The sequence below is a fragment of the Echinops telfairi genome, unplaced genomic scaffold (assembly GCF_000313985.2).
Source record: "Echinops telfairi isolate 266 unplaced genomic scaffold, ASM31398v2 ScPeMD7_2291;HRSCAF=2852, whole genome shotgun sequence".
NCBI lineage: Eukaryota > Metazoa > Chordata > Mammalia > Afrosoricida > Tenrecidae > Echinops > Echinops telfairi.
Genome location: NW_022106189.1, coordinates 35,036,477 through 35,053,012, shown reverse-complemented (window position 1 = coordinate 35,053,012; position 16,536 = coordinate 35,036,477). Strand labels below are relative to the sequence as shown.

The 16,536-nt window shown below is 35.4% G+C and overlaps 1 protein-coding gene across 5 annotated transcripts in view; it reads right to left on the bottom strand.

The window, feature by feature from the left end:
- The window catches only part of AP1G1 (adaptor related protein complex 1 subunit gamma 1), an 87,317-nt gene that overhangs the window by 42,893 nt on the left and 27,888 nt on the right, over positions 1 to 16,536 (bottom strand). For all 5 annotated transcript variants that reach the window (XM_045293586.1, XM_045293585.1, XM_045293587.1 and 2 more), the window contains 2 exons: positions 4,464 to 4,588; positions 577 to 718 (listed from right to left, as the gene is read on the bottom strand). In XM_045293586.1, coding sequence (XP_045149521.1) covers positions 577 to 718; positions 4,464 to 4,588 — 267 coding nt within the window. The remainder of the gene's footprint in view (positions 1 to 576; positions 719 to 4,463; positions 4,589 to 16,536) is intronic.

Below are 16,536 nucleotides of genomic sequence, written 5' to 3'. Positions count from 1 at the left end.
GGCAGGGGGGGGGGGGGCTTTAAATTTCACGCCACCGCCCTGGAAATGGGGACAGTGGGCCAAAGACATTTGTGAACCTATGCTCCATATCATTCCTGGTAAATACCTAGTTTCTAATGAAACTGTCTTTCCAGAGGTGCAAAGACATAAATACAAAAAACTGGGCATGAAAGTAAGTTCTTTAAAATCTGCTTATTATCATTTTGCCTAAATACTATTTGGTATCAGATCATTTAGAAAGGAATTCGGTATGACATCAAAGATATCCAGTAACATGATTTTTATGAATATTTCCTTGAAAGAAGAGACAGTAGGAAATGAAGTGTTCTTAATAATCATCAACTGTAGAACAATTAGCTATAAAGAAAAAAATCCTCTCTAAAATTAGGCAGTATTAAAAGTTACTTTGATTTATAAGCATTTGACTGATAAAAATCATAAAATATACTTACTACGCAAAGATACTTTATTATCATAAATTTTAAGTAAAAATAATGTCTCTCATCTTTATGACACAAACACACACAAGTAATTTCATAAAAATTACCTTTCTCTCTCTCTCTCTTTTGTAATTACCTTTTTTCTTAAGTAAGAGTTGGAGGTTTTCAAGAGTTTCTCTACTTCTCCTGCAAGGTCTCTGCACATCTCTGAGGAGCCCATGCAGCCAAGGGTACAGAGTGCTAGCCCCTGGACAAATTGTGTGCTGTGATTAAGATCACTGCAAAAAAGAGGAGAAAGAAGTGAAGATATTCCACCTTGTGACCCCCAGAGGAAGCTCCACTGCCCAGTGAGTGCATTAGTTCACACTAACTCAAGAAATCTCCAATAATGGAGATAATATGGTTATTATTGCAGGAAATGTCTATCTCCATTTTATTACAAATTACTTGATAGTCCCCTAGAGGCATACAACCCAACACTTTCAAATACTAAAATAACAAACTGCACAGCAAGTTACCTGTTCGATATTAAAGACAACCCACTTTAGAAAATGCAGGAAATAATTGATAGTAAAAGCTGGCAATACAGGCATACCTCATTTTATTATGTCTCATTTTATTGTTCTTTGCAGATATTGAGTACTTCTAAATTGAGGATTTATGGCAAATCTGTGTCAAGTAAGTCTTGTCACCATGCTAACATGGACTGACTTCGTGTGTCTGTTACATTTTAGTAATTCTCACAATATTTCCATCTTTTCCATAGCACTATTCTTGCAGTTTAATGGACTACACATAGCTTATTTTGAATAGATACAACTTTCAGACTGGGAAACAAGAAATTCCCGTGACTCATTTTATTGTGATATTCATTTTGCTGCAGTGGTTAGAACCAAACCTACACATTGGTATGTTTGTAATAAAAATACAAAGCAAAACTGTATCTTTATATAATCCTTATTTTGGTTTACTACTAACAACAAAAAAAGGGAAATGGACATAACTAAAACCCTTTTTAAGAGAACCAGAAAACAAGATATCTAATGCTAGTGGGAGCATTTTGCATGATCCAGACATGACAACAGGAATTTTATTACACTGAGGCCTTCGTCGTATGCCATAGTACTAACTTTGATGTGATCCAAAATACATTTCATATTTTTATGTGTGCACAAAAAAACCAAAACATTAACTATGCATTACTACTATCAAAATTAACAAATAACTTTTTAACAAAATATGTTAGAAACTTAAAATGAATCCTAGGATCAAGTGAAGTGTAATTTTTCTACTTCTACCAGCTTTGTACACTACGGTTACCTTAGCCTGGGGATGATTCTCCAAATGTGGTTGACAGCTATCTGGGAGTCCCCAAGATTATTTCAGGAAGTACATGAGGTTCAAGCTATTCTCATAATTTGCATTAATAGTTCAAAAGTATTTTGGGGAAAAGTATTGGTGCATTAGCATGACCCAAAGCAGCAGTAAAAAACAGTACTACAGTAGTCCCTGTAATCATTGCCCCACAGTCAGAGTAAAAGGAAGAAAAAATTTTTCACTTAAGACTGTGCCCCTTAAGAGTGGCAATACTGGGAGGGTGGAGGGAAGGTGAGGTACAAAGGGGAACCAATTACAAGGATCTACATATAACCGCATCCCTGGAGGACAGACAACAGAAAAGTGGGTGAAGGGAAACGTCAGACAGTGCTAAGACATGACAAAATGATAAAAATTTATAAATTATCAAGGGTTCGTGAAAGAGGCGGGGGGGGGGAGCGGGAGGGAGGGGAAAAAATGAGGAGCTGATACCAAGGGCTCAAGTAGAAAGCAAATGTTTTGAGAATGATGTTGGCAACAGATGTACAAATGTGCTTGACACAATGGTATATATATGGACTGTGGTAAAAGTTGTATGAGTCGCCAATAAAATGATTTTTTTTAAAAGACTGCCCTTTATGAAGCAGTAAACACTAGTGATTTTATTAAATCTAAACCCTTGGTTACATCTTTCCAATACTGTATGACCAAATGGGAAGTACACTAATATACTATTGTTGCCCACTGCTGTGTTAGGGAATGGCACATGTGCAACTGTTTTATTTGCATGCTGAACTGTAAACTAGCTATATTTTTACCATGGGCCATGATGGCTACTTGAAAAATAAGTAACAAGACAATTATGATTTAAAATTTGGGTATTTGAAGACATTTTCAATAAAATTAGCCAAGTGAGACTGACACTTTATTTCTTACCAGTAATAAAATCTAAGCTTTCCAGTAATAATTAGAATTCTGGAAAATAGAACTGCAATTGGGATAAAGAGGAAGCTTTCTACGCCCATACAGAGTTATAGTCTTGGTGGGTGAGGTGGGGAGAGTTAAAGGATCACTGAGTCAGAATTGATTTGATGGCAGTGAGTTTGTAGTTTGTTTGGTATTGCAATAATAAAATTTCAATAATAAAGTTGACAGTTTACCAGTATGTTTCCCCCATGACCCCAAGTAATAAAAATGTCATAAAGAAAATACATATTACTTTATATGGGTGGTTGTTTTATTTTTAGCAAGACCAGACCCCAAAAATTAAACTACCAAATCATACCAAAAACCTAACCTACTGCCATCAAGTTGATTCTGATTCACAGCGATCCTACTTCAGATCGTTTCCCAAGACTGGCAATCTTTATGGAAGCAGATAAAACTTATCTTTCCTGAGAAAAGAGGCTGCTCTGGTAGGTTTTAACCACCAACCTTGTGGTTAGCAGGCCAACACCTAACCCACAGCAACTCAGGGGCTCCTTAATAGAACTTAAAATAATACTAACACACAGCATCCACATGGTTCAAAAATTAATTAGTTACCAGGGGCAGATGACAGAAGACAATGATTAGTTAACTCTTAGGGAGTACTGACTTTCTGTTTGATGTTTTGAGAAACTTTTGGAAGTAGGAAGAATAATCATTGTATATTATGATGAGTGTATTTAATGTCACGGACTTGTATACTTATAAATGAATAAAATGGCAACTATTCTTTTTTTAAAATGAAGCAGTACTGATGATTTCACCATTTAGGGTTCTAATTCCCAAGAACATTTAGCTGCTTTTTTATTCATTTTCCTTGATTAGGGTATTTACATAATGAAAGTTCTTACAAGTAGATCCAATTTTTAAAGATTTCCCATAAATGTCTTGACATTTTCTAGGCCAATGAAAAATGAGGCAAACATTCGTTATTAAGCATAAAAACTATTGGTAGACAAAGATGCTCCAGACTACAAAAATGAATAACCAAAAAAATAAAACATCAGAATTAACCATATTTGGAATGAAGTGCCAAATCAATCCCGAGCTACCTGAATTACATAGCTCTCTCCTACATTCAATTTAACAAAAAAGACTCCACAATGTTCACCAGACTAAGTAAAACTGGATGCAACTGAAATTTCAGATGGATTACACTGCTGGTAAGCAAGATTCCTCTCTCTTTACTTTACATGGGATTTACATATTAAAAAACCAAAGCCAAACCCACTGATATCCAGTTGATTCAGATTTAGTAACCTTGAGCAGACAACCTCATCTTTCTAGAGTAGAACAGCTGATGGATTTGAACCACTAATCTTGTGGTTAGCAGCCCAATGCCGAATCCATTGCACCACCGGAGCTCCTTTACACATAATATATACTGGTTATTCTTTTAAAAGTATAGTTACGATATTTGTGATACTCAAACTACTAGGGAAAATATACAACTGCCCAGATTTTTACCAATGCTTTTTCTTTATTATAATGGTCCAAATCTTTCTTTCAGTACTAAATTTTTTTCCTATGCCTGAAGATGTGCCCATGTCTTTAGTGAATAAAACTATACCTTATAAAAATGTGAATATGTTAAATTGATCCAAGAAAAATTCAAATACACTTTGGACAATAAATATAAAACCAGTAATCAGATGCTATTGACATCGTATTATAAGAAATACCTCAAGGAGCCAAGTAGCTGTTAAAGGGAACACTTACTTCTTGATACAGTTGGTCATGAGAAGATGAACATCTTGCCTTTCATCTAATAGCAGCATTGCCCCTAAATAGCCAATACGTTTGTCTGTGAATTTCTGAGATGCAATAAGCTTGAGGCACTCCAACTGTAAACAGGAAAAAAAGAAATTTTAACATTGCTATCAAAATCTAGAAATGCAGTATTTTAAGCCCAGAATCCATAAATGATTAAAGTAAACAGACATAAGCCTTTACCATCAAAGTTTCTAATTGACAAATAAAACAGGTTTCAAATTGCCCAACAATTAACCAGGGCTCCAAAGAGTTATAAACCACTACTAAATCAAATTGCTAATCACCCCCAGGTTACAGTAAATGAATATCTACCTCACATATTTGCTAAAGTCTTCCAAAACCAAGTATCAAAAAACTCAATATCACTAAGCTATCTTCAAATATATCAAAGTGCCAAATATAATCTCAAAACACGGGGAATGCACAGCTGAAAAGACAATTAAATAAATAATTTATTGTAATGCGGAAAACATTACATGTAGAAAATAAACAAGACTACAATTTCTTCTTTACATAGCTGTTAGGAATAACTCTTTGAGGATAAAGAGTCCTTGAGTTAAATAATTTGCTTGACTCTCTACTTAGCCTTCCTCGAAATCACTTTGACATACTACTTAATCATTCCACTTTGACAAATATAGAAAAGGCCACACATTCCCTCTAGAGTAGTGCTTTCCAAAGGATATAAACAACTTAAGAATCTCCCAGTTTTTGAAACCCTTTGGAAATACTACATTCCAAGGAAAAGGATTCCAATGAAGAGCTGTGTACTGAAGGAGATAAGGAATCTGTGAGACTATAGATGAAATTGTCAAAGAAATTGGAAAGTGGATTTGTTGAGATTTTAAAAGTTCCAAAATAGAATTTTCCAAACTATTGAAAATTTGCTCTCTAAGCAAACACAATCAGTCTGTTCAATTATCAAATGAATATTAAATAAAAAGTGTATTGGGAAAAAAAAAAAAAGTGTATTGGGTACACCTTGTTGGACTTAGGGGAAAAAATAACATTCGCTCTCCCAAAACAAACTTATATTTAAACACACACACACACAGCTGAAGGACTATACATACTGCTGCGAATATGTCAAAGCAACCTCCAATTCAGAAAGATAACCGGTATGAAAAAGAAAACATAATGTGCGCCCCATACACACAAAAATAAACCTACAATAATCTGAGTAAAAAAGACTGTGACAACTACCACCCTTCCATCTATATTTAATTTTAACTTAAAAACCAATTTTCAAAACAAGCTGATAAACATTATTCTTATATCTACCAGAAAATATCGCAAAACTACATGAATGAGAAAATATTAACTCTTTTCACACTCAAGATATTAAAGTCTTCCTGGCAAACACTACACAATACAAAAACAAATTAGACAAAAATGTTTTTATTACGATGACCTAAAATAATAGAGCATACTTCTTAAGTCATCAGTATTATCTTGGATCTTTAGGATCAAGTTTTTGTTTTTTGTTTTGTCACCAAATATTTATCTAATTGTTTAAAGTGGGTTAGTTTTGTATTTTCTTTTTTTTTTTTAGATTATTTTATTTTTTTATTTAATCATTTTATTGGGGGCACTTCCAGCTCTTATAACAATCTGTATAACCGCCCATTATGTCTAGCACATTGGTACATATATTGCCATCATCATTTTCAAAACATTTTCTTTCTACATGAGCCTTTATCAGCTCATTTTTTTCCTCCCTTCCTCTCCCACCCCCCTCTCCTTCACGAACCCTTGATAATTTATAAATTATTATTTTCTTAGGGTCAAGTTTTAATCACATTAAAAATTATCAGTGCCTGGGGAATATAATTTGTTGCTTTTTGAACAAAGGCTCTGAATCAGTTGAGTTTGGTTTGACCCTCCTGCTTAAAATTTCCCTTTCTATACAATACACTGAATTAGAAGATTCCCTGGAAATATTTGGAGGGGTGTGGGGTAGGGAGTGGAGTTAACTTTTTATTGTGAGTTGGGTGAAGATTTACAGAGCAAATTATTCATATATTTTGTTTCGTGACATTGATTGTAATCCCCACAATCACCCTTCCTACTTTCTTCCTGTATTTACAGTTTCCATTTGTCCTCTTTCCTATCATTTCTTGCCTTCTGAGCTTTTTTATCCCTGGGCAAACGCTGCCCTATTATTCTAGTATAGGGGAAAGTGAAGAAATTCAAAGATGCATGGAAGCATGGAAACAATTAGTCCAAAGGACCAAAGGGCCATACAAACGATGGTCTTTAAAATGTTGACATGAGAAGATGGTATGATGCAACCTTACCTCTCTGAAAGGCACCACAAAAGATGGCCCTGGGTAGGGTAGAAGAATATGAAACAAAACTCAAAAACAACAACAAACTGGCTTACTAGTCTGACAAAAAGTAGTGGGATCCCTAACACTATAGCCCGTAGACACCCTTCAATCCTGGAAATGAATTGACCCTCAGGGCCCCTGTTTCAGTCAACAATAGATAAGTCTATAAAATGAACAATAGTAACACCTGGGAAAGAGATATGAATTGGTTTTCTTTTCTTTGCTCCAAACAGGTGGAGAGACTAATAGTTGCAGTGCCATGTGATTCAGTAAGTCAAGGCGGAAATGTAAACTCTTAGCAAGCCAAACTGGAATGAACCAGTTAGCAGCTGTAGTTTAAAACTTGACTTAAAATTAAAAAGCAAAAATGTACTTTAATTTAGCAAAAAATTAATTTCTGTACTGTGACTTTGCTTCAAAATTAAGTATAAGGAGACTTCAAAAGAGTTTGTGGAAAATAAAATTAAAAGATCATGGAAATTTCCGACAAACTTTAACAGATTCCTTTGAACTGATTTCAAAAAACAGCAGTCCAATATAAAAATTAACAAGGAACCTGAATAACTCAGGGAAAGCATAAAGAGCTCAAGTATATGAAGTTAAACCTAATAAAAATGCAAATCTAATTTAGTAAACTTCCTTTAAAAATCTTGTCTTCTATGTAAAAATAAAACAAAAAAAGAAATAGGTACTTGTAGAAACAGTAACAACCTGGGCAGTTTCTTAGGGTTACTGCAGAGGAATAGGTACTTGTAGAAACAGTAACGACCTGGGCAGTTTCTTAGGGTTACTGCAGAGGAAGGTGAGGGAAATGGAGAGCTGAGACTATGGGTACAGAATGAAGAAAACGTTCTAACATTGATGTAGTGATGATCGCACAACTCTTTTTAATATATTTAAAGTAGTGATATGGTCCACAAATTATGTCAATAAAACTTTTTTTTTTAATTTTGTTCTATAGAGTTGCTGAATTAGAATCAACTCAATGGTAGTGAATTTGGTTTGGTTTTGATGATCTACATAATAAACATACACATATACCCTTTGAATAAACAATTCAACTTTGTGAATTTACACCACATTTATATTGACATGTGCAAAACAATGAATATTATTCTATTAATTATTTGAAAAAGCAAGACTGGAAAAAATGTCCATTAATAAGATGTGTTTATAAATTATGATATACAAAGATAGTTGAATACTGGATAGGAAATCCATTACTATCAGCATGTCGAAGAAGCTGCAGGGTATGTGTATGAAATTTTTAATATACTGATATGAGATAATCTACAAAACAGATTAAGGGGCAGAGCAAACAGTATGCTGCATATCTATTTTAAAGGGGAGAAGAGAATATTTGTGGAGGTACTCAAAAATAGCAGGAATCTCACCCCACCCCACCTCCCTATGTACTTAAATTTCTTAACAAAATCACCTTCAAAGTACTCTCCATTACACTTAATACATTTGTCAAATCTGCAATTCCATTCTTGGAAACATTTTTCAAACTCATCTGTTTGGATGGCTGACAGCATCTCTCTTGTTTTGTTCATTTCACCTGTTCTACTTCGTCAAATCACTGTCCTTTCATGTCCCTCTTCATTCATAGAAACAAAAAGTGGCATAGAACAAGGTCAGGTTAGCCAGTTGCACAAGGCAAGAGAGGCATGCTGGGGTTTTTTGTGTGTGCCAAAAACTGGCAGGCTGTGTGAGCAGGTACACTGTGGTGACACAACCAGTCCCCCGTCTGCCACAAATCAGACCTTTTACAAATCAGACTTTTTTTGTCCCACAACTATGCTATCTTTTCAGAACCTCTAAATATAAAGCTTGATTAACAGTCTGATCTGGTGGAACAAACTCCTAAGAGTTGACATTTTCATCTTTTCTGGAAGTTGATGGATGTCCAGAACAAGGTTTGTCATTAAATGAAATTCCACCATTTATGAAACGAGAAAAGCACTCATCACTTAAGTTTTTCCCCATACCACTGTCCTTGTAAGCTATATTCAACATCACAACAGTTTTGGCAACATTTTTTCTGAGCAGGAAACAAAATTTCACAGCTACACACTGTTTGTTCTCTGAAATCAGCCACAACAAAAAATGAGTTTCAAGCGAAACTCTTTTATGAAAGTATTCACTGTGACCAGAGAGAACCTTGCCAGTAAACACCACTGGGTGCACTAACTCAGAGCAAGTTGCTGGATGCTTGCCTGGAGGGGTGGGATGGGTAAGCTGGAGGCATGCTACCGAAGGGTTGGTGTTTGTTTTTTACAGGGGTGGGGGTGGGGAGTGGGGGGGGGTGTTACTCCCTTATACAATGTGTAAAAAGACACATAAGCTATTGAGTAAACTCTGCTCCATAGAATTTTCAATGACTGATTATTTTTGGAAGAAGAATGCCAGGCCTTTTCTTTGAGATGTCTACAAATAAGACTTCTTTTAGTGAGCAGCTGAGCACATTAGCCACTTGTATCACCTAGGAACTTCACCTTACATCAAAAAGAGAGGGACGAATTTTCATTCTCTATATTTTGTACCACTTAACACTTTCCATCAAATGACTTTCATTATCTATTACAGAGATAAATGATCTACTCATATCTAGAAGTAAAAATGGAGCCCCTGTGGCAGTCAGGTAAGCTAATCAAAGTCATTAATTCAAAGCCACCAGCCACCCCATGGAAGAAAGATGTGGCTTTCTGCTCCCATAAAAGACTTACAGACTTAGAATCCCTACATAGAGTCTTTAGGAGTCAGTGGTGTGCTTGCAGTGTGTGTGTTTTTCAGGGGAAATTTTTCAATTAAAACTGCAGGAGCCCTGGTGGTATACCAGTTATACTGTAGGTTGCAATCCGAATGATGGAGAGTTTGAAACCACTAGTGGCTCTGAAGGCAAAAGACTGGGCTTTCCACTCTGGTACAGTTAGTCTTGGGAAACCCACAGGGGGTCACTATGAGTCAGCATTGACTCAACAGCAGTGAGGGTTGGTTTTTTTGTTTTGTTTTTTTGGGGGGGTAGGGTGAGTAGATAGAAAAGATATTTGGGGGGGGGGCGGGACTAAAAAGTTTCAAGTAAATTGTTAATTGCCCAGAACCTCAATTACTTTTTTTTTGGTCTGCTAGCAGTTCTTTCATATTTTTTTTTTCTTTCATATTTTTTACCTACTAAAAAGTTCCCTTTTGTCAATACATCTCGACTTCTACTTCAATACACTTAATCCTCTACAGTAACCTCTACTCGCCAAAAAGGTTTTTTCCTGCTCAGTGATTTTTTTCTTAACATCCCAATTGTAAGGCTCTATTTGAGGAGCTGTGTTGTCATCAGCTGGATATCAGAATTAGATATTCTGATTAAACTTTTGCCAAACCAATATACTAGATAATAATAAAAAGAACACCCTCCATCACTGAGGAAAATTAAGTCGGTCACATTTTAAAAAGGCCAACTACATTTATTATAAAATAGAGCATATATACAAACTACTAAGGAAAGGTTAGGCAGTACATTCAATTCTTTTCTCTTTAAATAGGGTACATTAGGGGTGTGGGGGAAGTCTAAGTTGAGCGTCAAGCCTCCCAATTCTGATTTTTGCTCAGAGGTTATTGTGGTTGCTTGTTTTCAGTTGGTATAGAGTTGATTCCGACTCATGGCAACCCCACATGGTATGGAGTAGAACTACTCAGGCAGTTTTTGCCCTGAATGTCCTCAGTAATTAATTGAATTTTCTAAATGCAACTTTATCATTCTGTAGATTAACAAGGCTCACTTCTGAAGTTCGACCCTTGAGGCAATCAGATTCAATTTGGGTTCCTTGAAGTCCTGGTGACTGGTGTTTTCCCAATATTTCTTCTATTAAACACAGGTATTTTCACATCATAGCAATCTTTCTTAGAAAATGGATCAACCCACTTACACTTTCTTTTTGGCTCCTTTTGTGCCACCTTTTGTAAGCTGCTTGTCCTTGCCATGGTGCTGCTCAGAGAACCAAAAAGGCAACACATATTTTTTAAATACTACAAATTCAACTAAATTATTCTGTGAACTCTGCCTTAGTCCCATTCCCCTTCTCTCCACCCTACGAGTAACCAAAACCCCAAATCGTCACTGCAATATTTCATATTCTTACTACAAAAGTATGAATCTAAATATACACACGCCCACTCTGTACACCTGCTCATCTGCGCCCATTATGGCCACCATTATATCTCATAGGAAGATGGTGCCTGATAACCAGCAAAAGCTTTGATGCATAGCTGAAGGAAGTAGGAGTGGGAATAGCTTGGCAAAAAGCATGAGAAAGGGCCAAGCCTGACTTTGTCATCTCCACTGATGTCAAAAACCCTCACTGTCAAAAGCGAGATCACTTTGAAGACAAGTTTAAACTGCAACTAATGGACAAAAAAAAAAACCCCACCTGACTTCAACTTTATAGATGGTGTGTTGGTTCAACACCAGTAGTGGGACAGGAATTGTCTCTTAATTTCTTCCCTTCAATTACACAATGGTCCCTTAGGGGCCAGATCCCACAGCTGTGTAAACCTTTGCCAAAACATACAAAAACATTACTTGACTGGGGGGGGACTGATACGAAGGGCTCAAGTAGACCGAAAATGTTTTGAAAATGTTGATGGCAACGTATGTACAAGTGTGCTTAATACAAGTGAATGATGGACTGTCTTAGATTTGTAAAATTTCCCCCCATAAAATGATTAATACATATATATTACTTGAAATATATATTACTTGAAAAATAGGGTACTAAAAAAATAAGAAAAGGCTTTATGGACCATAGCTAGGCATTGGGCTGCTAACCACAAAGTTGGAAATGCAAACCCAACAGTAGCTCCACAGGAGAAAGATGAGGCTGTCTGCTCCTATAAAGATTTACAATCTCAGAAACCCTAAGGGATAGGATCACTTTAAGTCTCAATTAGCTTGACAGCAGTGAGTCTGATTTTGTTTACATGCAAACAATGGAGTCTATAAAAAAATTCTGAAACTCTTAAAACTGAGTTTAGCACTGTTGCTAGGTGGACAAATAATATAAAACAATTCTATTTCTATATATCTAGAATACTATTAGTAATTAAAAATAAAACCATTTACAATAACAAGAAGACTGAGAGAAATAAATCTCACTAAAAGTATGTAAGATCTTATGGAGAATACTGTAAAACTTTAGAAAACCTACATGGAGTGCTGAAACACACGTTAGACCTATTAGAAGACAAGTTACAGTTGAAGTAGTCACTAGCCTATGAATGTCATGCAAACTGTAGCCCCAATGCTGTCAAATCTGATTTTCTACCTAGAAATCTGTTTTTTCAAAAGAATGTCTGATTTTTATATGACAGTAGACAACTCAGTGTATTTTTCAATACTGTATAGGAGTAACCAAACACTTCTGTGGACAAATTCAGTCCCTCTACCACAGTTGATTACTGCTGTACTTCACCCACTCAAACCCAAAAGAAGTAAACCAAACAACTCGATTCCGACTCACGGTGACGCCACTGTAAACACTCAACTGTACGTCTAGACTGTTTAAGTTAGATGCCTAACATATTATATAACCTAAGTTGCTTTTGTTGTAAAAATCCAGATATGATCATATAACTGAGAAATCTAAATGAAAAACTTGTTTAATAAAATGTCTTTCAGAATTCAGTGCTTCAAAATGTTGTTTGTTGTCTTACTTGGCAATAAATGAAGACTTTTATGTACAAAATACTGTCGTAACTGTGTTACATTAACTCAATGTTTACAGTAGCCCTATTAAATGCACCAGTATTGTCCACAGAAAGCACCGGTAGCATAGTGGTTTACAAGTTGGGCTTCTAACCACAAGGTCCGTAGTTTGAAACTTCCAGCTGTTCTATGGGAGAAAGATGAGGATTTTTACTCCTGTAAAGATACGATCTCAGAAACCCACAAAAGCAGGTCTACTCTCTCCTAAAGCGTCACTACAAGTCAGAATCGACTGGAATAGTGTTTAAAAGTTTGGTTTTGGTTGGAGGATTGCCACCATTTTACAGCTGAGAAAACTGAAGCACACAAAGCTTAGTGACCTTACCCAAAGTTGCACACAGAGTAAAGAAGCAAAAACCAGCCTGGTTCCTGCAGTTGTGCTCTTAAGTTCCAGTAATGAAAACCATGAAACTGTCTCCTTTGAGGTCTTTGTTGAATCATCAAAAGCAATTACAATGGCCTTATGTTCTACATTCTTCCTTCACCTCTTACTCACTCTTAGTATTCTTGTCTACTAAATGGATGCTACTGGTATGTTACCACCTTAAATCCTTTGTACAAAGTAGGACTAAAATGGTTTATTGCTAAACCGAACAGAAGGTTATTTATAGATTTAGACAACATACCCAAAAAATAAATGTTTTAAAGTAATATATGGCTGAGTTTTAATCCCCTCTCTAATATTTACTAAACTGTATAAACTGAAATAAATCACCTGAGCCGTCTTAATTTTAATTTCCTCATTCAAAATATGAAGATATTACCTATGTCATTAGGTATACTGTAAAATCCAAATAAGACATTTGAAATGTAGCTGTCAAAAAATTTTTTGATTACATACATATATGCTCATATTTTAATAGATAGCTCCATATTGGTAAGAAGTAAAAAAATAAATATATTCTTTAAACCAGCACTTCAATAAGCAATCAATATAAACCAAACTCACTGCCACTGAATCAATTTCAACCACAGTGACTTTATATGGCAGGGTAGAGTTGCCCTATGGGTTTCCAAGACTAGGACTAATTAAATATTGTATATTCTTTCTATTAAAGTGTTTAAATACAGTATGAAGTTACAGTTATAGCACACATGACTTTGGACACTACACTTTAATAAATAATTGAGAGAAGAAAAGTTCAAAATAAGACTATATTTAGATATCAATTTATAATTGATAAGGTAGATCATATACCCTGTCACTTCTAGCATATTTTACAGTGCTCCAAAAACTGGATCAAGTTCAAAATAAATCATTTTGCATTGGTGGATACTATAATGATCAGTGCAAGTCTAACACCAAGCAAAAAAAAAAAAAAAAAACAACTATTGAGTCAATTCCAACTTACAGCAACCATATGTAGGGTTTCCAAAGCTGTAAATCTTTTCAGGAGTAGATAGCCTCATATTTCCCCAAAGGAATGGCTAATGAGTTTTAATCACTGACCCTTTTGTTAGCAGTCCAGCACTGACAGTACTGTACCACAAAATGCAATTTAAGGATGGATGTTATTATAGGTAATGCAATTTAAAAAGCACTGTGATTTATATATGCAGGTGAAATAAACTAGCTATCACCTATTTTATGGGCATACAATACACAACTCAAATGAGGAAGGTAACAAATTACTTAGACAAGGCTAGGATTGTGACTTGTGCAAATAAAGGAAATAGAACAAAGGACTTGGTGATACTTAACATCTAAAGCAAGTCCTATATTTTTAAAAAACAAGTTTAGTACAAAAATTTTAGTGCAGGTTCCTTTCCACCTAAGAATTAAATGTTTAATCAAGTAACTGTTTCACAACACTAGACCTAGATAGTGTATTTATTTCAATGTAATAGAAATAAATCTCAGAATAAACCCCTTAGGCTCTTTCACTAAATGAACTATCAGTCTTAGACCTACCCTAAAACTTAAAATTTAAGAGTCTTATCTTTAAAGAACTCCCTCAGGAATATGCAAATCAACTGTTTGCAAGATGAATCTCTAAATCAAGGGATTAAGAGTCCGCCTCCCTCTACTTTATTATCTTAACATATCTTAATCTATCAGATTTATGTAGATCTAACCAAATGTGTCTACTTAAAGCCAAACAGCCAAAGCAACCATATCAACTGGCATGGAATGAGTTCTGACTCATAGAGGGCCTATATGACAGTGTACACCTGCTCCCTAAGGTTTTCTGTAAATCTTTATGAGAGGAGACAGCCTCACCTTTCTGCCACAGAACGCACTGGTGGGTTCAAACTGCTGGCCTTGCAGTTCATAGCTCAAGGTATAACTGTTAAGAATATATAGACATCTATGTGCTTTATAATGTTATATACCACATGGATAACCTTTTGAATCCAATTTCAATGGGATAAAAGCAGGTAACTTGAAACACTAGAGCTCGGGCTTTAATTATACTCCTTAATCGTAATTCTTCATGACATAAAAAGTTCCTTTCTCTCTAAGATGTATCAGAGGCAGATAAAAAACGTAGACTTGGGTATGGATTTTGGGTTCATACTTAATCCTCCTAGCTCCAATCTAAGAACAATTAGATATTCACCCTTATGAAGGAAGCAAAGAAGATGTGATGAGGGTGCTATAGCAAAGTAAGGTAGAAGAAATTAGATGGTGCCCAACTATCAAGAAGAATAGCATCTGGGATCTTAAAAGACTTGTTAGCAGTCATCTAAGTGAGACATCACCTAAGACCACAAGGAAGAAGCACACCAACATCCATGATCCAAGGATGTTGATGTGCTTCTTCCTTTAAATTATATAAACCAAATCTGAAAGAAGGAATAGTGTAGGAGCTTAAATTGTGAGATTCTGGTGTGCAAATGGCTATGGAAAACAATGGAAGCCCAAAATAAAATTTCAGGATATACACAGGGAATAAGCCTCTGTTGAGTTCCCTCTAGCCATACTTGAATGATGGTTAATGACCTGATAATTAAACGGAGTATTGGAGAGATGACTATAGTATATTAAAATGATAAATCTCCTTTTGATAAACTTTGTTCTTGATCTGGTTTTCAATACTTTCGTGTGTGTGTGTGTGTGTGTGTGTGTGTGTGTGTGATACTGAGGTTTGTCTCTGTTGTATTTTGACATTGTTGGTAGCCTTCTTGACTCTCTGTTATGTGTTTTTACTGTTTTTCAGTATGAAACCCAGGATAGGTGAATCTATAGAAACAGTAACTAGAATAAAGCCTCCCTGGGGAGAGGGGGGTGAACAACAGGGTGGGTAAGGAAGAGCTATTATCAAGGTGTTCAAGGAAGAAAGAAAATGTCTTGAAACTGGTTGTAGTAGCAATTGTACAACACTGATATGATTGAACTACAGAATGGTATAATGTCTAGATTAGCTCCTAATAAAATGGCTTGGAAAAAAATTTTCATTTCTCTATAAATTTTGAGGCAAGAAAGTTAATATGAACTTATCTCAAAACATGCATCCATTTATTGAAATATATGTAGTCATTAAATGTTGTAAATGATTACCACAATTTAAAATTATTACAATTAAAACAATACTCTGACAGTATTCTTTATAATTCAAAAAAAAAACAACCCTTAAATGCTCAATACAGAGAATATATAAAATGGAAATACAAATATATTTACATACAGACCCATGATTTCAAAGAGTAGATGTGAAATAAAATTCATGATCATATTATTATGTGGAAGAGCAGAATGTTGTATGATACTAATTCTGTTTAAAAGCAATTGCCAACCGAAAAGTGGATGAAGGGAGACGTCGGACAGGGCAAAATATGACAAAATACCCATTTATAAACTATCAAGGGCTCATGTGGGAGGGGGGAGCGGGGAGGAAGGGGAAAAATGAGGACCTAATGTCGGGGGTTTAAATGGAGAGAAAATGTTTTGAGAAACGATGTACAAATGCGCTTTACACAATTGATGTGT